General features: G+C 47.2%; 1 protein-coding gene across 1 annotated transcript in view; it reads left to right on the top strand.

Moving 5' to 3' along the window:
- SLC39A11 (solute carrier family 39 member 11) overlaps positions 1–27,650 on the top strand; it is a 276,332-nt gene that overhangs the window by 122,083 nt on the left and 126,599 nt on the right. The window contains exon 6 of the mRNA XM_065415938.1: positions 22,951–23,121. Within this exon, the coding sequence (XP_065272010.1) occupies positions 22,951–23,121 (171 nt within the window). The remainder of the gene's footprint in view (positions 1–22,950; positions 23,122–27,650) is intronic.

The raw sequence follows: 27,650 nt of genomic DNA, 5'->3' as shown, positions 1-27,650 counted from the left end.
AAACATAAAAAGGCCCCCTTCCCATTTCGCTCCACGATCGATCGTAGGGAATCCATGAAAGAAGCCAGCGACTGCAGTGTGCACAGCTGGTGGGGTCATTAGGTCCATGTTGCTCTGCCTTTATAAAAGCTGCTGGGTTTGGTTCTTTTGAGGTTTTCTTTTTATTCTGCTGCCTCCATCCTTGCACTTAGATTCATCAGGATCGAGCTGTCAATTAGCTCTGTTTGCACCAGTGTGTCATGGGAGAGCGGCACAGCTTCAGACCCAAGCACTTGTCAGTGCTCTTTTATTCAAACCACTGGTGGATTTTTTTCCCTTTACATTTTTTTTATTTAAAAGAAAAAAAAAAAAAAGGGTGATCGTTGTCCTGTTGCCGTGATGCAGAGCAGTGCGTGGGCGCTGCTGTCTGTGTCTGGCTTAGGTTCTGGAGACTTTGATTTCTATGCAGTTTATCTTCTGGCAGGCTGGGACCTACCCAATGATCAAAAAAATAGAAATCAAAAAGGAAAGGTGGGCTGCAGAGGCTCTGGGGGGAGAGGGTGTCTCCAGCAGGTCTCACTTCTGTAGGCCGTTGACCACTGTGGAAAAGAGATGCTTTTTAATAGGCAAAACCTCCTCTGTGTCCCAAGCTACTTGGTTCTTAAATCGGTCCATGCCCTCCAGGGAGAGTACCGGGGGAGCCCTTTGCCTTGCACTAGAACTGGCTGCGCCCTAGCAAGGAATGACCCCAAATCATTGATGCTAGAGGTGCAAAAGACCCATTTGACCGTCCAGTTCATTTCTCATCCAGTGTGGATTGTTCCCTACAGCAGGATTCTCAACCTTTTTCTTACCGAACCCCCCGAACCCCTATGCTATAAAAACTCCACGGCCCACCTGTGCCACAACACCTGTTTTTCTGCATATAAAAGCCAGGGTCAGCGTTAAGGGGTAGCAAGCAGAGCAATTGCCTGGAGCCCCACACCACAAGGGGCACCACAAAGCTAAGTTGCCCAGGCTTCGGCTTCAGCCCTGGATGGTGAGGCCCCAGGCTGCAATCCTGCACAGTGGGGCTTTGGCTTTCTGCCCTGGGCCCTAGTGAGTCTAATGCCGGCCATGCTTGGCAGACTCTCTAAAACCTGCCCGCAGCCCCCCAGGGCGCCCTGGCCCCCTGGTTGAGAACCACTGCTCTGCAGTATGTTTTTGTTCAGCCCAGTTTTAAATATCCCAAGCGATGGGTGCTGGAGGGAACTGAATCGAGCTCTGCTCATGCAGAAAGACAGGTCTGCTCGACAAGGGACCTTTAGCTAGCGTGGCGCAGGGCAAGGGGAGCGGATTTGAAAGCCATGCCTCTTGTTAAAAAAACAAAACAAAAAGAAAAACAAACAAAAGAGCCCGAACCCCTTGGCGAGAGAGATTGCTGAGACGAAGCTTGGAATGTAAAATGGGCTGGAAAGGTTTTGGAATCTGTTAGCTCTCTGCTGGGTCCTGTCTGTGTGCGATGCTAACACAGAACTCTCTGCAGAAGAACTTGCACAGAAAATAATAGAAGCTTTCTGGCCTGGGGACTCTCATGACTGCAGCTTTAGTGCAAAGCCTTTCCCGAAATGTGAGTGGGAAAAGGGCTTTCTACTGCACTTGGCTTATGGAGATTGTCAGTGCTTTGGGCCAGGACTGTCTTTCTGTTCTGTGTTTGTACGGCACCCAGCACGCACTATAACACGTTGGAGTCCTGCTCCCTGGCTAGGGCTTGTCGGCACTACTGCATTACAGATAATAAATAACACTGAAGTGCAATTCCATTTTCATTCCAAGGCCCACCACGCTCTTAGATTGCAAGCTTTTGGGGGCAGAGACCTTGTGCTCATCATATCTGTTGGTATGGCGCTGTTTCCATCTCATGACACGATGTAGCACCTTACTGAGCTAAACTTCTGTCCAGACTGGTTGAAACAATCTTGAAACCTGAAGAAGAGCTCGGTATGAGCTGGAAAGCTTGTGCCTTTAACCAACAGAAATCGGTCTGGTAGAAGATATTACCTCACCCGCTTTGTCTTTGAAACAACGCTGTCACTTCCTCGTGCATGGAAAATTACGGGAAAGCGATCTTGGTCACACAGGGTACGTCTGCACTGCAGCTGGGAACGTGCCTCCTGACTGGGGAAAACTGATGTGCTAGCTCTGCTCGAGCGAGAGTGCTAAAAATAGCAGTGTGGTGGTTAAAACAACGGGGAGTCCTTGTGGCACCATAGAGACTAACCAATTTATTTGGGCATAAGCTTTCATGAGCTAAAACCCACTTCATCAGATGCATGGAGTGAAAAATACAGTAAGCTGTGTGTGTGTGTGTGTGTGTGTGTGTGTGTATATACATACAACGGGGAGTCCTTGTGGCACTATATATATATATATATATATATATATATATATATATATATATAGTCATGGAAAAAAAAAATATATATATAGTGCCACAAGGACTCCCCGTTGTTTTAACCACCACACTGCTATTTTTAGCACTCTCGCTCAAGCGGAGCTAGCACATCAGTTTTCCCCAGTCAGGAGGCACGTTCCCAGCTGCAGTGCAGACGTACCCTGTGTGACCAAGATCGCTTTCCCGTAATTTTCCATGATCCCCCACTTGGTAAGGAAACTCCCATCTTTTCATGTGCTGTGTATATATATATACATACACACATACAGCACATGAAAAGATGGGAGTTGCCTTACCAAGTGGGGGGGGTCAGTGCTAACGAGGCCAATTCAATCAAGGTGGATGTTGGCCATTTCCAACAGTTGACAAGAAGGGGTAAATATCAAGAAAGGGAAAATTACTTTTTGTAGTGACCCAGCCACTCCCAGTCTTTATTCAGGCCTAATTTGATGGTGTCCAGTTTGCAAATTAATTCCAGTTTTGCAGTTTCTCATTGAAGTCAGTTTTTGATGTTTTTTTGTTGAAGAATTGCGACTTTTAAGTCTGTTATTGAGTGTCCAGGGAGATTGAAGTGTTCAATTGAAGTGTTCTCCTACTGTTTTTTGAATGTTATAATTCTTGATGTCTGATTTGTGTCCATTTATTCTTTCGCGTAGAGACTGTCCGGTTTGGCCAATGTACATGGCAGAGAGGCATTGCTGGCACATGATAGCATATATCATATTGGCAGATGTGCAGGTGAACGAGCCCCTGATGGTGTGGCTGATGTAATTAGGTCCTATGATGGTGTCCCTTGAATAGATATGCGGACAGAGTTGGCTACGAGGTTTGTTGCAGGGATTGGTTCCTGGGTTAGTGTTTTTTGTTGTGTGGTGTGTAGTTGCTGGTGAGTATTTGCTTTGGGTGTGGTGATTGCAGCCCAGGCAATACCACGGGCTAGCCACCAAAGTGCAAGCCTGCTTGGCCTCTCCTGGGTCCGTGCTCGAGCACAGCGAGTGCGTGTCTGTCTACCCACGCTGGGAGGCTTGCTCTGGGTGTAGACGTCCCCTTTGGGTTTCATGGCACACGGCGGCAGTGGTATCCCAGACAAGTTTGAGGCAGGCTGTGAATGGGAGGAGTGGGCCTAGAAAACGCCATCTGACTGTGACAGCACATGTAATAAAACTCAGCCTGATTATTGTTAATGGTTAAAGAGCTGCGGACGCCTCATGGGTCCGTGCTTCTCAGCCGTTCGGCCTGGATCTCTCCGATTTTGCCCTCCCCGGGTGCTTTGCGATGCATGTCTGGGGTCTCTCTTCTTCAGCTCCTGCCACCTGTTCCCAGCCTGTGCTCAGTGAACCTCGTCGAGCTGCGCTAGGATTCCAGACGATGCTGACCCAGAGCGCCCAGCTTGTGGCTGTTCGTAGCCCCGGGGCTTTTCAGGCACAGGTGGTGTCATAAGTGTGACCTCAGGTGGTGGGGGGAAGGGTCCAGCGGCAGGAGGGCTGGGAACATTCCGGCCAAATTTCCAACGCCAGCCTGTGATCCGCAACTGGTTTTGCGGGCACGCCGCTGAGCTAGCGAGGTAAGGGAAAGGGAGCAGGTAACGCAGCCTGGAAAAGCCGCTCAGTCAGTGGGGGAAGGAGGCGGTGAGCAGGCGCTGCCTGGGGAAGGAGACCCCTCCCGCTGTGCCTCTTCAGAAACAGCTGTTGGTAATCTACCCACCGGTCTGCTCTGCTGCCTGATTCATGGCTCGTGTTTCCCCCTCCCCCCTGTCCAGGGCTCTCGGCTGCTTTCCCCCAAACAGCAGGGTCATGCTGGGGCTGCTTCTCGGCCCCAGCTGGCTCCCTGGGGGAGGAGGTGGGGGGCCAAGAGGAGGTTTATTTTAACGTCAGCCTAGTAGCTGGGATTCTGCTTGTCTGCCCGTGGGGGGGCGCTCTGTTGGCATCGGCACCTCCTGGGATCAGGGCCTCTGTCTTGTGCTCCTTCTGTGACCGGAGCAGCTGTTTTGTTGTGCATAAAAGCTGCTGTCTGAGCAACTCCGCTGTGTGTGGCACTGGAGATATATTTTCTGTCGCCTGTCTGTCCTGTAGCTTTCCTGCAGGATTAGTTATACACTGTGGGGAAGATGAGACCGTGGTGCAATTCTAGGTCGATTAGTTCACCTCCATATACTCCCCCCTACCCCGACATTTTTGATTGAGATCCCATTTCCTGTCTGAACCCATTGCTGTGCCCTGTTGGAAAGCTGCCATGTTTCACCTCAGAGGTGGCTGCCTGTCAGTAGTTGGCAAAATGAGTTAGGGGCCTAGCTGCCCTGGAATCTTGAGGTACAAGCAGCAGGAATATAAATAGTAAATAGTAAATAATTTATTCTTTAGAGGCCGGGCATGTGCTGAATCTTCTGTGGAGATAGATACACACATGCAAACATGATCCTGTGTTCAGTCATTAAAAGAACAGATATTGTTTCAGAGAGGAGTAGCATTTTCTTAGTTCAAACCTGCTAACTGGAGATTCAAGAGACCCGGGTTCAAGTCCTAGCTCTGCCACAGACTCCATATATGACCGTGGGCAAGTCACATAGTCTTTCTGCGGCTCAGTTCCCCACCTGTAGAATGGGGATAACTGTACTGCCCTGCCGCACAGGGATGTTGCTCTGTAACTATGTTAAAGATTGTGAAGTGCTCCGGTACCATGGTAACTGGGGCCATATAAGTATTTGAGAGAGAGAAACGTGGCTAATCTAGGCTTTGAATTAAAAATATTCCCCATAATGTGTTTGTTTTTCTGTCTGAGCTGCCTGTTTCTTATATGCATTAATACTGAGCATCTTTCTGAATACCTTGCTACAATTAATCATCATTTATAATAAAGCAATTGTGCACCAGCGCTCAGCGCATTCTCATTTCCCGTCTCCCACGTTTTCGAGACGGGACTGACAAGCTTATAAATCGTTAGATTTGGGGAGCTAATTTGCTGCTCACAGTCTTAATCTGAAAAAATAAGTTCTCTGGAATCTCCAGACAATTTTGCTTCATTAATAACAGTCCAAAGATTTCTCTGCTGTCTGTGTTTGCACTGTCATTACAAGAACAGATACTGTTTTGGAGAGGAGTCTTGTGATGAAAAGTCAAGGAAAAAGCCGATGGGAAAAGATGGATGATTTGAGGAGGAATTTCAGCCCCGTCGGTAATTTCTCTGCTAGCATCTCCAGCCCGGGAGCAGCCAGACTTGGATTTTTAAGTACGGGTTTTGCATTTCAGATGCTTCACAGACATAACCTGTTATCATCCATCTCTCCGCCTCAGTTCACCCACCTCCCTCTCTCTCCACCCCTCTGCAGAGTGCTTGCAAGAAGGTGGTGGTGGTGGATATTACTAACAGTAATGTGAAGCTGCATATGTTGCTTTGAGTGAGCGAGCTATCTTGAGAAGAAACAGTTCTTAATGCTTTGCCCAGATTTTCCGTAGAGGCACCCACGCAGCAATATTGGAATGTAGGGGTACAGAGAAGCTCTGCATTCCCTCTGTTCTTGGTACTCTCCAGTGCTTGCTGCCTTGTGCCGTAGGCCATCTAGCTCATGTGGTGTGGAGACAGTATTTCATTCATGCAGAGGAGAGACCAGGCTAGACCAGGGCAGCTAGGTTCGGCCACAAGAAGGTCCATTAATGTATTCAGACACTGTGGAAGGTGCCTGGGTGGGAGAGGAACCTACAGTAAGTAGGCAGAGTTGCAGACAGATGTGAACTTGAGGGGCAAAGGTACACAGGCAGGCCTTATAAACTGATATTGGCAGAGAAGGCTACAGACGCAGCCCTTTCTCTGGCAAGGCGGAGTGTCACTATTGGTCTGAATATGCTGGGACAGAAGGGGCTCATGCACAGAACGCAGCAGGGTCAGCTCTCATTCTTTTACTTGAAATCTGAGCTCTGCCTGTGAACTTCCCCATCCTCCAAAGATGCTGCTTGAAGGCAGACCGCCAAGGACAGCGCCACCTTGGGGAAGTGACCTCTTACATCCGCACATCTGAGAGGCTCGGCCATCTGTGCCTTCGCCCAAATCCTGCCTTTGTATTGGCATCCCTGCACAGGGGCTGACCTGGAAGTGGACTTCAGGCAGAGCTGAGCAGTAGAGCTGTCTGAAGAATTTTGGTGAGAAAAATGTTATTTGGATTAAATCAATTTTTCTTTTCAAAGTTGTATCAATTTTGATTAAATTTCTCACAGTTTTTGGAAAACTTCATTTAGAAAAAATGTTTTATTTTACTTTTATTTTTGTATTATTTTTCGTGTACATCTCCTGATATGTCAGCAGTAGAGCATAGGATTTGACATATGCCATGTTACGTGCTACTACTACTTACATGTTAAAATGGTAAAAGTAATATAAAATTTCTAAACAAATATTCATGTTGAAACAAAACTTGGAAATGTTTCCGAAACAGAACTTTCCAAAACCAAAATTTTTTTTGGATCTTCCATTTCATGGGAAATTTAAAAAATATTTGTTTTTATTCCACTTTGGAACAAAACAAGTTTTGAAAGATCAAAATTTCTCATGAAGTGGAAATTTGAAGTTTTGACTAAGCTGTAGTATTCAGCTAAGTGTGACCAAAATCTAACAAAGCCCAATACTATCTCCAGTTATTTGCATGGATACAGCAATAGACATTTCATAAATTCCAAGCACAGAATCCGTGTAGAAGAGATGCTGGAAGACAGTGTGTATAAGTATTCAAGGACCCAGTTCAGTGAAACATACAAGCACTCGTTTTAAGTCCATCCATATTCAACAAAAGCACTTAAAGCATAACTGGATCAGGTCCCGAATAGAAGGGGAACAGGCAAGTAGGACCAAGCTCATGTTTCCCCAATAGATTAAAGTTTGAATTCCTGAAGAACAACTTGAATAAATTGCTGGGGGTGTGAATAGCTATTGATCTCTCTGTGTGTAGCTTGCAAACACAATAATGCTGAGTTAGCAGCTGGTGCCAGAAGTTTTTATTGAGAAATAATCAAGAATTAAAAAGCCATTTCACACACTGCTGAGAAGTCAGTTGCCTTCATAAGGCGCCTGCAGTTCGAGCCACATTTGAAGCCGTTTATCTCTTTCCAGTGCTGGCTGCAGAGGATATGAAAAATGTAGCATGCTGCACACATGTAATTAAACTTTTGGCAGAAACTTTGCCCTACAGCTTTCCTTTGAAATTCAAGAATGATAAATCAAGTGGAATATTTAGAGGCGTTTTTGAGAACACAATTTAAAATAATGTACATGGCACACTTAATTATATGCCAGGTGATTACACTGGAAAGAGACTTTCCAGCACCCTCCTCTCATTGCACCTGCTGCTCCTTCCAAAAACAACTCCTCATTCCCCCCTGCTAGCACTGCTGCAATTTACTGTTGATGCACTTCTGATTTCGAACCCAGGCTATATTTAGAAGCATTTCAATCCTTGAACGTTTTGGGTGCTGTATTGTCTGTAATATCTGAACCCCAAAGAATCCCCATTTCCCTGCTTCCCTTGGCTATGTGCACCATTTTCAAGGTGAGCCTACACGAAGGATTTGCTGCCCATAGGCAGCCTTCTTTCATGGACAACCATTTGTGACGTGGTTTGGCACAGTGGCCTTCTGTGTAAACTCTTTCGAGTTGGATGGTTGAAGTAGTAGAGCTCTTCCTCCGAAATAGCAGTTCAGAGCACACCTGGGCTTCCTAACTACAGAAATGGTCCTTCTTATAAATAGCTCCGTTCAGGAACTTCGTAGACCGCCTGCCTCCAATGTCTCCTTATCTTAGCGCTCAGGCATACCTTAGAATCAGCCTGGGCAAAACTCTTGAAACAGCTGAATCAATCAGACATCTAGTAAGAGGCTTTCCTGGAGGAGCTAGCAAAGGTTTTCATTCCTTCATATTTGTGGTTCTGTTTCTCTTTGATATAAGATGGAGGTTCAGACTCATTATTCTCTCTCTAAGATCCGCTGGTATTTCGAGTGGGCAAGGTGTTTTCGGCATCTTAATTTAACAGCTCACTTCAACTAAATTTGTAACAAATCAAATATTTATTACGCCCCACGCTTTTGTTCGTTTCAATAATGCACAGCGCAGGCTACTTTTAAGTGTAAAAATTGCTTTTAATTTACAATGTATCTCGGTTCTTGGAATGAGTACGCATCTTCGCAGGTGGCAGGCTAATGTGCAGCTGAGGGGCTGGACTGGGCATTCGTTTTCATTAGCAAGAGGCATGTAATGAATCTTTTATGGAAATTTGATAATGGGGAGAGGGCTGGTAACTGTCATCATAATGGGAATAGCTGACGCTTTCCCACTTGTGCGAGGTTTCTAATTTATTGTTGAGGGTGCATTTTGTGGGCATTTGTATCTCATGCTGTCTGAATAGATGAGGCAGTGGAATAATTTCATTATACAGGGGGTGGGTAAAAGTTTCACAACCATGGGACTTAAGTTCCTACGTTATGCAGGCACTTTTGAAAACGTTGCTCATGACATTTATCTCCATTTGTTTACAGGCGCTTGAGTGGTGTTTGTTCACTTCAATATTCTGGGTTTGAAGAAGACATCACTACCGCTCTGAGGACACTGCCATCTGTGGGGTGGGAAACGCTCGGGCGGGGTGAATGTATCTATGCATATGTGCAAAAGGGTTGTATATTCTTAAGGAGAGAACATTGTATTTGAACCCCCCATTGCATCAGAGTCGACATCTGGGACACCCGTCCACCCTGCAAACAGGGAAGCTGCATGCATGTGTCTCAGCTCTCGGTGTGCAGCAACCAACGTAACTTTTTTCCTGCTCCCCTTTGCTTTTGTAGGAGCCCTGATCGTGTGCAGTGATCACCCTTTTGTAACACCCAATGAAAAAGTAGATCTCAAAGTGTTATACAAAGGGAGGTCAGTATCATCACCCCCCTTTTACAGGTGGGGAAACTGAGGCACAGAGCAGGGAATGATTTGTCCAGGGTCACCAAGAAGGCAAGGGGCAGAGCCGGGAATAGAACCCAGGTCTCCTATGTTCTAGTCCAGTCCTCTAGCTACTAGGCAATGCTGCCTCCCAGACATGTTGCTTATTACACCATTGGAAGGTGCATAGATACTGGGGGTGATGGGCAAGATATAAGAAACTCTGTGGAATAGAATAGGAAAGGACTTGCGTGCCAGGAAAGGCTATTGATTTGCAAAGCAGGGGCCTATTGTGGAGTAATGGAGTGGGTTCCACAGCATCCCAAGCCCTGGCTAGCCCAAGCCCTAACTGGGCAGAGGGGCAGAGACTGGCATTTGGACTCAGTATTCTGCTGTGCTGCTAGGTGCTAACTGTGAAGGCGGCTCAATCAGGAAGTCTTGGAGCCAGAACAAATTGTTTTGCAAAGTTTTTTGGAAAGATGTTGGAAGTTTCTTCTATTGTGGTGTTTGTGTGTGTGTGTGTGTGTGTGTGTGTGTGTGTGTGTGTGTGTGTGTTTTGGCTTGAATATTTTGTTCTGAGTTGATTTCTGTCGAGTTGCATCTGCTGTTCTCTGCCCCACTCCCATAAACATACGGTTCAGTTTTTGCACATTTAAAGGCCATCATGTTTGAGGTTTTTTTTGGTCTGTTTTGTTGTTGAATTAGTTGGTTCTGCTTGGGGCTGGTACCGAATGGGGAGTGAAGGGAAGAAGAGGGCTCCCTGGAGAGCTGGAAAACCTTACCTTCAGTTTTGTGCAGCACCGTGGGCAGGTATTCAGCCAACCAGCTGGCACTTCGCAGTGTCTGCAGTTTGCTCCCATGTTCAGGAGGACGCAGTCTTAACGCCACATCTCATGAGTCTGTTGCGCCTCGTACTTCAAAAGGGAATCATGCTGCATATGTTGTAGCAAATCCACCTTCTCTGGGTGTACATTAAAGCTAAAAAGATTCATCTTGGTGGCAAATAGATGTGGAAGGGATTGGGCTGCAGCTAGCAGTCAATGCTCACCCTTAAACACGGTTGCCTGAGATTGCTAGATAATGTTACCTCTGTATTTGCAGACTTCCCTTTATGTAGCCTAGGAATGACTAGGGGTAGCTGCGTATATGGAAGTCGGGTTACTTAATTATCTTGAGCAGAGCTGGCTTGTAGTTGAGGGCATCCACTGTCTCCACTGCAGACCTTTGTGATGTACAGAAAAATGTGGTGTCAAATGTGGCTGTTTGTATTTAGGGGAGCACAGCCCCTTATGCTGAAACATTGTGGAACTGGCTTCATGTTAAAATCCCCGTGCTCGTCAGTACTGAGCATTGGGCAGGGTGCTGGAACGTTCAAACTGACTTGGTTCTTCATTGTTGTTTGCAGTGTTGTTCTAGCCAGGTTGGTCCCAGGATAGTCAAGAGACAAGGTGGCCTTTTAATGGACCGCCTTCTGTGGCTGAGAGAGACAGCTTGCACGTTTACACAGAGCTCTTCTTCAGGCCTGTGTGGCTCGAAAGCTTGTCTCTCTCACCCACCCTGGTTCTTCACTGGTATTTCTAGGCTCCCGGGCACCTAACTACACAAAGGGAGAACCCGGCACTTCAGGTGATCCAAGCTCTGGCTTTCTGGGTACATCCCCGCTGGGTTGACAGCCTCAGGTTTGCAGGGATCGCGCTAGTGCTCTACCAATAGCCGTGTAGACAGTGCTTTGAAATTGCGGCCCGGGCTGGAGATCAGGCTTTGAAGCCTAGAGAGGGGTTGGGCTTCAGAGCCCCAGCTGCAACTTCAAAGTGCTGAGTCTACGGCTGTTTCTGGGGTGCCCATCACTGTCATTCAGGGAGACCCGGTGCACTGTTTGGTGCCTCATTATGTAACCCACAACATATGGGGTGGCAATGGGGGAATAAGAAATGGTGTGACTTAGAAACGCCAAACAAACAAAAATAGGTAAAAAGGATTTAGGTGCTTGAGTGACAGACTGTTCTTTTCCCGTGGACTTACCAGTTTTGACAGCCGTATTGAGCTGTAACGTGAACTGTCTCTTCTCTTCTCCTGAGGTTTTGTTGAATGGTGCAGGGGAGAGAAGAGGGAGTGTTGGCTTTTTGGCTGTCTGATGCTCTCAGAGCTGTCTCTCCTCTTAGATGCTAATTTGGGCAGAGCTGCCGCTCCAAAAGCAATAGCATATGAAAAATAGCTGAAGGGGAGACTGTAATGAAAGAAAAAGAGATTAACTCGCTCTTGAACAGAACAGGCGCCAAAGCAAAGTTGTTGACTTAGTTTTTTTTTGCTTTGAAAGTCAAGTTTTGGCAATGCAGGTAATTTTTCAGCTCTTTTCACTGCCAAAAGAGAAGCAGCAGCATGAGGGCTTCAGAAATAGGAAGGACAGTCTGCCGGCTGAAGCAAAGGACTACAATGTGGGAGACCTGGGTTCTGTTCCCGGCTCTGCCGACGGCCGGCTGTGTGACCGTGGGCAAGTGCAAGTCCCTTCACTCTGTGTGCTGCAATTTCCCCATTTATAAAATGGAGGTGACCAGAGATTCCGAGGGGAAAAACGAATGCAGGCCAAAGCCTCTGGGTTATGGTCAGGTGTCCCCAGTGCCATGCAGGGCTAGTTGTCGCTCAGGTTAGCTATGGAACACGTACTGTGGGAATGTCTGGCTTCCCGAGCGTGCCAAGCAAACCCCTCGTTCCTGCCTTCTCATTTGCTTTTTTGTGTCCCTTAGTGCTGGCACTTGTTCTGGCCGCCTGAGGATGGACCCATGTACTCTGTGGAGCGCCCAGTGTGGGCTGCATGCAAGTATCCCCAAGGTGGCTGATAAACAGAGGGTGGCACCTGGTGGAGCCCAAGCAGCCTTGGCTGGCGGAAGCCTAACGAGGCTCTGTTAAGTAGCATCAGTTCCAATTAACGGGGGATGATTGCTCTCTGTTTTGCGGGCTGTGCTGGTCTCACAGAGGTGCTGTTACAGGGAGCTGGATTCATTTCCCAGCGATAAGCAGCTGTCAGCCTGCGACTGCCCTGTTGCGGGAAGCCAGCCTTTTAAAATGGGACACGACTGACAGGAGCGCATCCGGCAGTCGGGCTTTGTCCGGCTGCGTACTAGGGACACCCTGTGTGGTGATGGTCAGCAGCACTGCCTGCCAGCTAGAGAGACAGGACCTGATTCAGGACTGGGGCCGAGGGGCTGTGTCTGGAGGCTGATTTGGCCCTCAATGCAGATGGGGTTGTGCTACTTTGCACCCTGGCAGCTGGGATGTCCGAGCCATGGCTCTCCTGCCCCCAGAACACCCCTGCAACTGGGCTTCTCTGTGTTTGGAGGGGCGTAGCTGGCCCGGCAGATGGCAGTGCTTTTTATCGTCACCTTTATTTAACTAGTAACCGTGTGAACGCGCCGTCTTCCTTTTCAGACGTGCCCTGTGAGCTGAGTCCCTGAGTGTTGGCAGAGTTAGCCCACCCCAGGGCCGGGTTCACCCAAAGCCAGCGCCGATTTTTTTGGAGTGCGTCACGCACCGTTTTCCGCGAGGGTCTGCCTGACACCTCGTCTGCCTGCACAGACAACTCTAGCCAGGGCCGGGAGGTGGGCGGCGTGGGGCCTCTCTGTCCTCTATTCAAGTCGATGGGAGTTTCGCCACAGCGTTGAGTGCAGCCCCGTTCTCCGTGGTGTGTCTGTAGTGCAATCGGGACGGAGGACTGCAGCATGGATAGACGGGCCCTTGATCTAGCTAGAGCAAAGCGAGCTCGAGTAGCATTAGCAGTGAAGCCGCGGCAGCAGAGTGGCAGCCCCCCGAGTATGTACCCAGCAGAGTCCTAGGTGGGTGGGGTTAGTTCGTGTTAGGTTTGATCAAAGCCAGGTTGGTCTGTGTGTGCGCTGCAGTCATGCTTCCCGACTGCTGTGTAGACACATCTTGTGTGTGTCCCTCTAGCTAGTGCACAAGGGCTCTTACAGGGACTGAACTTGTGCTCCCGCAGCTGATGGTGGGACGCACAGGAAGAAACATCGGAAGGGGAGTTGCAGCACGTTCAGCCAAACGGTGTAGCCCCACACAGCAGATGGGAGGCCTTGGGCATAACAGATGCCTGCTGATTGGCTGGCTAACATTTCCATTCCTTGAATACCGCTGATCAGGGGAGGCATTTTCTCCCCCATCTCTTAGAGATGATTTCCCTCCTTTCCCGCATTGATTGGGTGTGTGCGGCAAGGAAGCCGACCTGAGGACGATCCCATAATGGTGATGCTGATGAGGGAGCTTGCTGAGATAAAGCTGCCTTTGTGCTCTGGGGCTATGAATTGATGCACTTTCTTTGATTGGGTCAAATAGCTCCAGGCAGAATATTGGGTAGCAGACGCATCTTGATTTTTGTGTGTGTGTGTCTCATCCTGGCCCTGTAACTGGACATTATAACTGGGCTTCAGACAGGAGGACACAGGGTATCAAATAAAGCTCATCAAGGATTTTATCCTATTCCTTTATATTCTTTGCTTCCTAACTTTCTGCCCGAGGAGGAGGTGGGATGGTGTGATGAGGCGGTATTTGTTGTCAGACGTCACCGGTGTGGTGCTCTGCTCTACTCAATGTTGATAAGTCGGCTGTGTGCGTGTGTTCCCTCTGTGTGCTGCCCTGGCTCTGTGCAGATCGCTGACACAGCAGACCCCGAGAGAACCCCCAAAGACCACAGACTCCGATAAGGTACGAAGGCACCCAGCCAGGTTTATTGTCAAACGAAGCACAGTAATAGTTTCCTACAGACTCTACAGGACATACTACGAATTTGTGCCCCCGACAATGGACCGGCTCAGTCAGTGGCAGGATTCTTCACTGCCCCCTAGGCCAGACAAAAACAACTCCTCAGGGGTACAGGTACAAACAAGTTACACGTCACTCCTGACGTATAGAGGGGCAACCCCTTCACGTGTTAGGGTGCTGCCTCTCAGCAGGTGGTTCGAACAAAACAACTCTAGCCATCGTTTTACCCTCCTGCCCTCAATTAGCCTCTAGGGCTCCATCTGCAAGCAATGATTAACCTTCTCCCGTACCCCAGGAGATGACTACCATCGCTACTTTAGAGATGGGGGAAACTGAGGCAGAGATATTGGGCTCCCAGTCCTGTGTTCAGCCTCTTGGCTCATTGTACATTTTAATCAGTGTTCAAAGATCAGAAACGCTAAGGGAGAGTTAAGGACAGGTTGCACCTTGAAGTTTAAATTAAAAAAAAAAAGTATCCATGAACATTTAGTGATGCAATCCTCACGCTCTTCCTTTCTCTGTATTCAGTAGCACCCATCAGTACACAATATTAGATGAAATGATTATATAAGAGATGAAAGAGCAGCCAAGGTAACATTACCTTGGTTCAAGTTAGGGGTGTATGTGTGTGTGTTAGTGTCTTTTGATCTGGTTTAAAAAAAGTAGCAACAGTAATATTGGAGTCTGCACTTATCGGACACTCACATGCAGAAAGGAAAATCCATAAGGGTTGCTATAGATACACTTCATCGCATGCCCCAAGCAACACTAATGCTCTGTGTTGCAGTTACGCTTCATTTGTAGCCTTTGCATAATCTGATTCTGTTACTATAAAAGGAATCGCATAATAAGGTAAAACGGATGAAGGATGAGGTTACAACGAAACCAGCCCTTCTAACCACGTAATTAGACTTTGGAAACTAGCTTGCTATCCAATCAGTGGCCCAACAGCTGTACAACCTGGACATCTGAGAAGGTTAAACTGCTTGAGAAACATGAGCATTGGTGGAAAGTTGAGCCCACTGTCTGCTTGATGAGCTTGCTAACACGTCTGGGTACCACGTAGGTGCTTTGAATCCAAATCCTTAGGCAACAGATTGTCTTTTGAATATTCGGAGAGGTGCTCTGCTTCCCAGACGATATTTACATCTTTTATGTGCGATGGCGGAAATGTCACACCTTGGCCAACGAGGAAAATCTGTGTGCTAGAGAAGGCCCAATGCAGCGGTTGGATGAGTTGTTGAATTGTAGGTGAGAGATCAGAGGGGAAGCAGTTGTATCAGACAATGGTATTCTCTTGCTGAGCATCCAAGATCTCAAAGCACTTTCCTGGCATTAACGGGTGAATCCCCACAATATTTGCAGCACAGGGATGTTATGCCCGTTTTCCAACTTGACCGGTAGAGGGGAGAGAGCACGGCTGGGATTTTCAAAGATGTCTGAGAAAATTGGGCACCTACCCCCCATTGAATTTCAGGAATTTCACTGTAGGTCAAAAGGGTAAACCATCGTGCAAAATGTCTGAGCTCACAGGAGAACATTTGCAAATGGAGAATACTGGAGGCAAGAGCACAACTGAGATCTTAGAACCAGCCTATATAGAAAAGGCGGGCGAAAGTCCAGAGCTTCAGCTAGTGTACATCTGTAAAAAGCAACAGAGGGTCCTGTGGCACCTTTAAGACTAACAGAAGTATTGGAGCATAAGCTTTCGTGGGTGAATGCCCACTTCATCAGACGCAAGACATCTGTGTAGCTCCATGAGTGCAGTGAAACTGACTTACAATCGGCTGAGGATCTGGCCCCCAAAATCTTCAAATTTTCAATAAAAAAAAAATTCTCTAGCGACTAACATAAAATCTCCTCTTCCTTCAGCTTTTGAGGCCACACTGCAGCAAACGAGGATTGCAAAATTGCATCTCAAACTCCATTTTCCCTTTCTTCTGCTCTTGCTGCTGCTATCAGATGCTTTTCCAGGTGTTTTATTACTACTTTTAAAGAAAACAAATTCTGCAAGGATGGAAATAACTTTGTCACTTGAATTTAAGTGCTGTTCTCCAAAGCTCAGCTACATGGGTTTTCTCTCACTACATAGCATTTTTTTGACAGAGTAATTCCTACTCCCGTGCCTGCTTTGTCGTTTCAGGAATTTCCTCAGGTTTGTTTTTACATGGGGGCATTCATTACCCCTCCCCAGCTAGTTACAGCGAAGAGAGCTTTCCATAAACATCATCAATGTTGCTGTGTCTTGAGCTTGCCTTCTTGCTCTGAACCCTGATGTTGATAACCTAGAGGATGGATACAAACCCTGCAGAGTGATCGGCTAAAATGAGTTTTAGAAGAGGTGGAAGGGATCTTTCTTTAGAGAGGAAGGATGGTCCAGTGGTTAGAGTGTTGGCTTGGTACCTGGGAAACCGAGGTTCAATTCTTTGCTCTGTGTAACATTGGGCAAGTCACTTGGCCTCCCAGTGCCCCAGTTCTCCACCTGTACAATGGGGCGAATCACCCAATGCTGCCTCGGAGGATAAATACATAAAGATAACGAGGTGCTCAGATACTGCATCCATTGGGGCGGTAGAAGTATCAAAGACAGATTTCTGAGCACCAATTCTTACCTTGTCTTTTCATGGGATTTTTTTCACTGTTGTATTTGCACCAATGTGTTTGCCCCAGTGTAAACTCCAGGGTATCCTGGGTTTAAGCTACGCCAGTGCAATTGCCCCGTTCACACCAGTGCAACACATCTACAGTAGGCATTGGTACGGCTGTAGCTACACTGATACAAAAATCCCTAGGGTAGACAAGCCCTTCGCATTAGGGTGTGTCAGTGGCTCCATTTCCTTTCCTGCTAGGTGTACCACCTGATGGCTGGGTTCTGCCCAATACAATATTCATTTTGTCTGAGGTTTTCAACTTCTTCCTCTCCATGTAGTTCTCCCCATTTTTTGCTCCCCACATCCAGCAATCCCAATATTTTTCATCACGTCTTTCCAAGCTGCATCTTCGTTGGATTGAGTATAATCCAATGCCTCTCTGGGGGTGTTTTTATGGGAGCAGATAGCCTCCCCACTCTCCTCCTCACCGCCTGCCTGTTGCTTACCTCCCCGCTAGTCTCCTTGCCATCCGTCTGGTGTCCCCCACTCCTCTGACTGCCTGACCGCTGCTCTCCTCCTCGCCATCCGCCCACCTCCTCACCCCATCCCACCTGCCGCCCGACTCCCCGTTCGCCTCCTCACCCACCTCCCGCCTCACTTCCCTGCCCGCCTCCTCACCTGAATATTGGGACAAATGGCGTCCCCATTGTACATCAGTCGGGACGTGGGACAAAGGGCTAAAGAACGGGACAGTCCCGATTTTATCGAAATGCGGAAGATCAGAGACTGGTTTATTTTAGGAAGCCGGGCACACACTCTCTTAAAAGCCAAAGTTGAGCTCCCTCCTCTCTCTGCAGAGTGTGTGCATCGGCTCTTGTGCAGCTCAGTCTTAAAAATAAATAGAGAACATCAAAGACCCCTAAAGAGCTAAATGCTCACCAGCGAGAAAAGAGTCTGCACCACTTCTCTGAACATCAGCTGCAGCCCAGGAGAGCAAGATCCAGTACATCTTCATCTTCAGCTACAGGGCTTGATATTCCCACTGGTCCCTCATATGCCCAAACTCCCTGGTACCCCTGCTGTATTCCCTTCTCGGGCACATTGTCCACACCATTAGCACCTGTTAAACTGCAGCCCCAGAAAGCTTCAGCCCACTCCCCATACACATGGTGCTCTCTTTCTGCCATCTGCTCTGAAGGGCTGTTTGTCCCCTGTGCCCTGGCGATGGCCCATGGTGTTGAACATCTCGAGTGGTGGTAGAAGGCAGGAGGCCAAAGAGGGGCACTACCTGAAAAGGATAAACCTGATGCACAGTGGTACATAAGGAAGGAAGAATTCAATGAAATAGAGAGGGGACGTTTGGGCTGAACATTTTCCTGGCAGATCTGTTGGGCTGTGGAATGGTCTCCCCGGGAGACAGGGAGCCCCAGAGCTTGGAAATTTTGGAATTAGGCTGGGCAAAGTACAGGAAAATATCCTATGGGACACAAGGCTGTCATGGCTGGGGGATAGATAATACTGAACCATTCCCATTCTGCAATTAAGTGATGCACTTGCAGGCATTACAGGTCCGGGTGAAGGCTCAGAAGCTTCCATTCGCGTTTGGAGTCTTCAACCACATTCATAGTTTATTGTAACGCCTGCTGATTATTTAGCTGGTCAGAAGATGGGGCAGAATGGGCCCTCCCTCTCATACCTATATGAGGTTTGTGGTCATCTATGCCACCTTTCCAGTTCTATGCAGTCCCAGATTTTGAATGTTTGAGTAGAATGCTCCATTGCCCAAGGACTAAGTTATTGAAAAACACAAGCAAGAGCTACCCGGTTAAAAGCAAATAAACAAACTAAGCCCAGGCACTGGCTGTACATCAAAAAAGCCACTCAAGGGTTTTTAATCCCCGCTATCAGGTCTGCATCACTCACTGGCTTTCCTTTCCCACTGACAAATAATGTTCTGTTTATCCTTGGGGACTGGAATGAAATCCTGCAAGCAAATGTGTTAGCACAGACTGTCGGTTTGGCTCGAGTTTTGGGCTGACCGGGTGTCTGGTCCTGTGTATTATTTGCTAGTGTTGTGACAGCCAGCGTGGCTGCAGATGTTGCTTTAAAAGAGAAGCGCAAGTATCTGTGAGCAGACTACTTTGCTGAGCTGGGTAACATCAGTCAGATACACCCCAGGAGCGTGGTACTTTGTAGTGGTTGCCATGCTGACATCCATGAAGAATTGGCTGGTCACATGGCGTCTGATTTCTTTGTTTCCAGCTTTCCTGTCGTTTTTCCGATTACTAAAATGTGCTGATTCTTTGGTGTTGAAAATGTAATCCCGACAGTGTTTTGTTGTTGTTGCTGTTGAGCATCTCCTCAAAATGGTTTTAAGTGCTTTTCCTTTTTTTCCCCTATTATAGATGGCATGAGGTGAATTATAAAATGACAACACACACACCTCCTTTCCTCTGGTGACCTTGTGGGTCAATTTGCATGAGCACTTTGATGCAAAGCTTCTTAATTGGCACTGAAAATGCATGCTTTGCAATGGGCAATGCGATAGTTGAGCATTATCCTGCCTAGAAATGGCATGGGAAGCAATTGACATTCAATCAAAACAATTCCAGATGACTTCTTGCACTTGTTTGTTTGCCATTAAAATTCTGAGGTGGGGGGGAGTCGGGGGAGGGGGAGAGTTAAGTGCATCTAAAATGTCAAATCTTTTTTAGTGCAAAGCAGCAGCTGTTGCCTGTGTGAGGTTCAGGAATTTCTGCCCATGTAATTTCTTGGCTTCTTCTCGCCTTTTCAAACTAAAGATGAACAGAGAGAGACTCGCTCTGAGTGGTCTTGATTATAGTGCAGGCCATTGCTCGTTCTGTCCTTTCACAGCCCCGATGCTTGGATTTTGCTGACGTGCCTTTAAAAATGCTGGCCAAAAGAGAGCGTGATGCCAGTTAATGTCCTGCTGGAAACCTGGGTTGGGGAGAGTCTTGCAGTCTCGGCTTAGCAGAAAACATGCTAGCAGATGAAAATGAGGCAAGTCTTTTGAAGGTGGCCGGGAGCAGCCACTGACTATAGGTAATGACATGGTCCAAACCTGGGAATAGGGTGACCAGACAGCAAGTGTGAAAAATTGGGACGGGGGTGAGGGGGCAATAGGGGGTAATAGGCTTCAAGAAAAAGCCTCAAATATCGGGACTGTCCCTATAAACTCCGGACATCTGGTCACCCTACCTGGGAATGAAAACATAACTGAATATAATGGTGCCTTCCGTCAGCAACAGATGGAAAAGAGAAGACTGAGAGGGGACATAACAGTTTTCAAGTACATGAAAGGTTGTTACAAGGAGGAGGGAGAGGAATTGTTCTTCTTAATCCTGGAGGATAGGACAAGAAGCAATGGGCTTCAATTGCCGCAAGGGAGGTTTAGGTTGCACATTAGGAAAAACTTCCTAACTGTCAGGGTGGTTAAGCACTGGAATAAATTGCCTAGGGAGGTTGTGGAATCTCCATCATTGGAGATTTTTTAAGAGCAGGTTGGACAAACACCTGTCAGGGATGGTCTAGATCAGTGGTTCCCAACGCGGTGCCCGTGGGCGCCATGGCATCTATGTGCGCCCGCGTACTGGCTGGCAGATAAGCATCCGCCGACAAGCAGCGTCATCCAGAGGCGTCGGCGGCATTTCGGCAGCGACGCCTCTGGATGACGCTGCTTGTCGGCGGCATTTCGGCGGCGACACCTATTGACATTGCTGCTTCTCGGCAGCATTTCGGCGGATGCTCATCCGCTGGCCACGGTCTGCAGTGGCTCGTTGTCTGGCGCCCGCCAGACGAAAAAGGTTGGGAACCACTGGTCTAGATAATACTTAGTCCTGCCATGAGTGCAGGGGACTGGACTAGATGACCTCTCAAGGTCCCTTCCAGTTCTATGATTCCCAGGAGGCAGGTCTTGTGCGTGGGGGATGGAATGGGCTGGTTCTTTTTGAGACCCTATGTGACTGGGGTCCTGGAGAGCCATGTTGAGATTGCTCAATCTGGGCAAACTGCGAAGAATGGGGCAGAAAATCCCCAAAACTGATGGTTATTTCAATACGTAGATTCATCAAGCTAGCCTCAAAACAACTTCTGTAATACCGTACTGGTTACCCAGAAGCCAAAACACAGTTCCTTTAAAGCAACTTAGTCTTGGGCTTCGCACCCAGACAGCCAAGTCAAATAGGATGAGGATTCCTGAAAATATTGTTCATCATAGAAAAAGTTCTACCAATCCCAAAGGATCGGACGCATTCCCCACCAAGTTAATGAATATGTTAGAGCTTACCCAAATACACGCTTACAGCCAGTCCTTAGTATCTAATATCTAAATGTTTATTTATAAAAAAGAAAGAAAGAGGTGAGAGTTAAAATTGGTTAAAGGAATCAAATACATACAATAATTGCAAAGTTCTTGGGTCAGGCTTAAAGCAGTGATGACATAAACTGCTAACTGATTAAGTCTCTGGTTGCTCCCAAATAATTGGAAGGTCCTCAGTTACATAGTCAATATTCATAACTTCAGATGCAAAAATGATGCATGCATACAAATAGGATAATCATATTCAGCAAATTATAACTTTTCCATTGACACCTTACATGACATACTTTGTACAAGATTTGTTGCAATTATGTAACAGTGGTAGCAACAATGATTTACATGGGCCTATTTTAATCTTATAACATCACACCCTGTAATTCCCACCCTTTCCTGTACCTGTAGCACAGGAAGGTCCCCACATCACTGCCACCCTGCCCCTTGTTTGAAGGTGACTGGACATTGCTGCCTTATAGGCCTATCAGTTTTAACTACCACATTGTTTAGACCTGCTCAGAGCAGGTCTAGACGGCATGGTGGCTTTAATGCAGGCTTGTCTACACTATTACTGTCTGCACTAGCACTTGTCAACCTTACAGCTGCAGTGGAACCATAAATAATGTAAACCTAGACTTTAGTAAGGCATTTGATACGGTCTCGCATGATATTCTTATCGATAAACTAGGCAAATACAATTTAGATGGGGCTACTATAAGGTGGGTGCATAACTGGCTGGATAACCGTACTCAGAGAGTTGTTATTAATGGTTCCCAATCCTGCTGGAAAGGCATAACGAGTGGGGTTCCGCAGGGGTCTGTTTTGGGACCGGCTCTGTTCAATATCTTCATTAACGACTTAAATATTGGCATAGAAAGTACGCTTATTAAGTTTGCGGATGATACCAAATTGGGAGGGATTGCAACTGCTTTGGAGGACAGGGTCATAATTCAAAATGATCTGGACAAATTGGAGAAATGGTCTGAGTTAAACAGGATGAAGTTTAACAAAGACAAATGCAAAGTGCTCCACTTAGGAAGAAAAAATCAGTTTCACACATACAGAATGGGAAGAGACTGTCTAGGAAGGAGTACGGCAGAAAGGGATCTGGGGGTTATAGTGGACCACAAGCTAAATATGAGTCAACAGTGTGATGCTGTTGCAAAAAAAGCAAACATGATTCTGGGATGTATTAACAGATGTGTTGTGAGCAAGACACGAGAAGTCATTCTTCCGCTCTACTCTGCTCTGGTTAGGCCTCAGCTGGAGTATTGTGTCCAGTTCTGGGCACCGCATTTCAAGAAAGATGTGGAGAAATTGGAAAGGGTCCAGAGAAGAGCAACAAGAATGATTAAAGGTCTTGAGAACATGACCTATGAAGGAAGGCTGAAAGCATTGGGTTTGTTTAGTTTGGAAAAGAGAAGACTGAGAGGGGACATGATAGCAGTTTTCAGGTATCTAAAAGGGTGTCATAAGGAGGAGGGAGAAAACTTGTTCACCTTAGCCTCTAAGGATAGAACAAGAAGCAATGGGCTTAAACTGCAGCAAGGGAGGTCTAGGCTGGACATTAGGAAAAAAGTTCCTAACTGTCAGGGTGGTTAAACACTGGAATAAATTGCCTAGGGAGGTTGTGGAATCTCCATCTCTGGAGATATTTAAGAGTAGGTTAGATAAATGTCTGTCAGGGATGGTCTAGACAGTATTTGGTCCTGCCATGCGGGCAGGGGACTGGACTCGATGACCTCTCGAGGTCCCTTCCAGTCTTAAAATCTATGAATCTATAAACCAAAATGGAATGCTGAGGGAGGCTTGACCTTCTCCATGCTGCGGTTTGATCAGCATCTTTCCTGCTGGTTTTTTGGTTGTGGGTGGGGCAACTGGTTCCCAGCATGAGCCTGCTCCCTTCTGAACTGATCTCGAGTCAATTTCTCTTTCCCCCTCAGACAGAGGTGAAAACGGGGAGCCCTATCAGAGACGGAAAGGCGCGGGAGCCAGCCAGTCAGAAGTCCCATCTGCATCTCAGACTTCTGGAGACAGCGCGTTGGCCCCAGGAAGTAGCAGTTGGCGGCGAATTATGCTGCTCATTCTAGCTGTAACGATACATAACATTCCAGGTAAGCACCGTGTCTGCTTTCAGTTGCAGGGTGGGTGTAGCCATGTTTGTCCCCGGAGGTGATAGAGATGAGGCGATATCTTTTATTGGACCGGCTTCTGTTGGTGCAAAGAACAAGCTGTCAAACTTCACCGAGCTCTTCTTCCGCTCTGGAGAAGGTAACCAGAGTGTCTATCAGACCTTCTGTGTGACCCTCTTGTGCTTAACAATCTGTCCGACCTTTTCTTTAGCTTAGACACCCTGGTTACCTTCTCCAGACCTAAGGAAGAGCTCTGTGGAGCTCAAAAGCTTGTCCCTTCCATCAGCAGATGTTGGTGCAATAAAAGATATTAGCTCATCCGCCTTGTCACTTGCAGTGGCCTGTTCCTGAAGATGTCGTTTCCTTGGTTGCATGAGAGGGATAGCCTTCTTGCCACCGCATCAAGGATTTTGGAATGGCCATTTTGTTTTTATTGCTGTTTCATGATTGCAGACGCCGCCCATCGCAGTAGCATCTGGGCACCTTTTTGCTTAAATCTGCTACAGCTGGTCTTGCTTGTCTGTGTTCATGTTATTCAGTCCTATAAAGGCTGAATCATCAATATACATTAGCAGGTGGCAGTTTCAGGAGAATGGCTCCTGATTCTGCACGGTGTTCTAAGTTCCCTTGGTCTCCCCCTACTGCCAGCCCCAAGTGTTTAAAAATCATGTCAGACCCCCCTCCATCCCCTCCAAATCACGAGAGTTAAAAAAATCATGAGCTCTTAAAAATGTGTGTTAGGCTTTTTATTTGTCTGCTGGTCTTTAAGCGGATAGGGATTTGCTCTGCAACCATGAGGGACAGAAACATTTTCTTTTGGTTAATTAAAAGAAAGCTGAGATTCTCACAATCACATGAATCCAGGAGCTGGGGCTTTAAGAAAAATGATATCACAGGACTGGCATTAAAATTGACAACACTTAATTGCTTTGTAATTCTTTCTTACGCTGGGGGTAAGACAGGATAACTCTTTCAGGCTGCTTTCCTTGTATGCTCTTTTCCCCCTCCCCTTTCTATCTCTTTTCCTTGTTAGAAGAGCCCTTATTTCATTTAGATGTGTAACCTGTGTTATGGAGGGATAGAAGGAAACTGATCTACATAGCTTTGATCTTGGGGAGACTGAAATGCTGGATTCTCTGTGCTCGCTTGAGAAAGCAGGATTCCAAAACACGGTGACTATCGCTCTGTGGCAGGGAAGCTGCTACCGCATACTAAATGAAAGGTGCTCAAACAAAACAGACACTCTTCCCATCAGAACAGAGACTCTAGAAATTTCCGTGTTCTGTTGCGTGTGCTTTCTGATTTTAGGGGTGGCTTCTCGCTGCTGTGGCAGAACTGTCATTTTAAATTTCATTATTGGATGCTTCTCTGTTCTGTTGACGCGTGAAAAAGCTCAGAATTACGTGGCTTTGATCACAGCTCCTGTACCCACTTCAAGGACAGTAAGGAGCCAAATGCCAAAAAAAATTGTAGAAACATGAAGCTGGAGGTAGTAGCCGTGGGTTGGGGGGGGGGGTGTGGGTTTGGGTGTGTGTGGGTGCTTTCTGCTCATGCATTTCAAAAAGTGCGTTCTTTCCATCCGTCTGTTGCTTGCTTATCTCTTTGAAATCAATTGCTTCATTTCAGCTTGTAATCATTTTTCACTGTCCTTCATTGCTCCATTTACTGTCTCTCGGTGGAGGCATTCACTTAACTAGGTTTCCTTCATCCCAAAGAGGGTGAGCGATAATACCTCCGCTTCACTTTTTGTTGGATGCTCTCAAAGTGCTTTGCTAACACTAATTCATTGTGCATCCCAGCCTTGTCTGTACTAGCAATTGTCAACCATGCTATAGCTGCATCAGTGCTTAGCTGCAAGTGTAGGAAAAATTCCGGGGGTTTTACCATGCGCCTGTGAAAACCTGCTCTAGATTAATTGAAACTGCTTGAAAGCTTATACAGGTTTGTATCACTGAGTGGCCAGTGAGCAAGTACAAGATTAACTGCAAATAAAGTGTCATTTAATGCAGCATTGGGGTTGATGCTTTAAACTTGCAAACGCCAAAATCTCTGAGTTAAAATTCTCCCAGGTGCCATAAATCTAACCTGTGTGTGCTATATCTCATTGGTTAGCACTGGCTATAGTGACATACTGCACAGAGTATTTATTTTACAGTGTGAGCAAACGAGAGGGTGGATGAAGGCTAGTAGTAAATTCAGCATGCTGAGCCTTTCGGTCTGGGATAGGAATACAGGAATTGCCTGAGTGGGTCAGTGGAATAATCCATCTAGCCCAGTGGGCTGTCAGCTGTTTTAGATGAAGATGTAAGAAACTCAGCAGTAGGCAGTTATTACTCCCGAGGGCACTCTGCGCCAAGAAAATTTAAAATTCTACGCACAATATTTTAAAATTCTGCAGGTGTGGGTTGAAAGGGTTCTCTGTGGGGCAGTCTGGGTGCGGGCAGCTCAGTGTGGGATCTGGGTGCAGGGGGGATCTGGATGCACAGGTGCTTGTTGGGGGTTCTGGGTGCAACGGTAATGGGACTCTGCAGGGGGGTCCAGGTGAAGGTGGTTGGGGCTCAGTGAGGGGGTGTGTCTCTGGGTGTGGGGGGATAGAGCTCAGCAGAGGGGTCTGGGGTGGGTAGCTCAGTGGGTGGGGGTCCAGATGCTGGGGGAGTGGGGATCAGTGGGGTGGGGATCCGGGTGCGGGTGGCTCGTCAGGGTGGTCCAGGTGCAGGGAGAGTGCGGCTCATCGGGGGGTTCTGAGTGCGGGGGGTGAGGCTCGGTGGGGGGGACTGGGTATGAGGGAGTCTGGATGCACAGGGGTTGGGCGGATGGGGGAACAGCTCTTTGTACAGGGATCCCTCCCCCTGCAGCTGAGGAGCGATCGGTGCAGAAAGCTGGGAGCAGGGGGAGTTTGCAGTGATTCTTGCAGCCAGGGGAGAAATCTGGGGGGGTGGGTCTCATCCGGCCCCAGATGCCGTGCAGGGGATGAAGAAGTCCCGTCCTGCCCAGCCGGGACTAGCAGCTGAGCCCGGCACAGAGTAGGAGCCACCAGCTGGGTGTTCCCCAGTCCCACCTCCTGCCCCACAGTGATTTACCTCTCTGCCAGCTGCCCTAGGCAACTGAAACATACTGCTGGGGAGGATCGCATGACCGCTCTTGTGGATTTCCTGTCAAAAAGTCATTTTTCTGTGGGGAAGTAAGGAAATCTGCAGGGGACATAAATTCTGCGCATGTGAAATGGCGCGGAATTTCCCCAGGAGTGAGTTATTGGAATGTCTCCTACCATTCCTCAATAGTAAGAGATCGGCTTATGCCCTTAGGCCTTGTGACTTGATATCTCAATGGATTGATGCCCATTTTCCATTCAAAAACTCTTGGTTTGGGGTTTTTTAATACGCTGATAATTCCAGAAACTCTAATTACCCAATTAACTCTCCAGTCTTTTTTTGTTAAAATCTTCGCCTAAATGATCCCTTGTGGCAAGGAGTCCCACAGGCCAGTTCTGAATTGTGTGAAAACATGTTTCCTTTCTTCATCTGTTATGAATTTGCTGCATCTTGCAGTCTCTGATGTATCCTCTTTATAGGAGTCATTACTTCGCATACCGTTATCATGTCCCATCTGATTCACCTCTTTTTCTAAGGGAACTGGCCCTGTTCATTCATAGCCTTGCTTTAGTCAACGATAACCCTATGGCTGATGAAAATATTGTTGGTGGGACTCTGTGACTGCAAGCACTGGAGACATGATGCAAAGGGCCTCGAGGAGGGAAGCTGAACTGGTGGGGTCATTGGGATTAGGGAGAGGGGTGATGATAGGCTACCTTGCCCATCACCATAGTATGTGACCCATCTTTGTCTCCTCCTGGAACAGGGATTTCCCCAGGATGCCGACCTGCTGTCGTGGCATTTAAAAGGTACATGATGTGTGCAGCAGATGAATAGGGAGTACACAACAGTGTGGTGTAAAGGTTTCACTGACATGAGTTTGAGATGGTTGCTGTAAAAATTAATATGGTGAGATTTGCTTTAATATCATGAGATGCAAAAAACTATAAAAATGAGGTTCTTTTAGTTGCTCTCTTCTGTTGGGGTGTTTGGGGTTCACATTTTCCAGCTCTTCTCTTTAACTATGTGAACTAGAAACACTTTTTAAATGCAAGCTGGGATTCTTAGTTAATAAGAGTGATTTCAGCCGTGGGTGGCTTTAGGAAAAATGCCAAGTACCGTGAGACTTGTGATAAACTCATGAGAGTTGGCCACATGAATTTTCAGAAGCGCTGACATCATCCTTTGCATTCGGGGAGAGTTTTACCATTGAATTCAGTGGCAGCAGAGTTAGGCCAATTCTGAACGCTTGACTCTCCACCAGAAAACTCCACTTGATTGAGTCAGCGTGACTTGTGTCTGCAAGATGAGTTGTGTGTAACTTTCTCTGTATGCAAGCAAATCCTGCTTGCTCTCCCAAATTAGGAAAATCTGCTCATGATTCCTTGAGTGGCTTTTCTCGGTCTTTCTCAGGAATTT

This window comes from Emys orbicularis, chromosome 13 (assembly GCF_028017835.1).
Source record: "Emys orbicularis isolate rEmyOrb1 chromosome 13, rEmyOrb1.hap1, whole genome shotgun sequence".
In the NCBI taxonomy this organism is placed as follows: domain Eukaryota; kingdom Metazoa; phylum Chordata; order Testudines; family Emydidae; genus Emys; species Emys orbicularis.
Note: the sequence above shows the minus strand (reverse complement) of the source record. Positions and strands in the feature narration are given on the sequence as shown.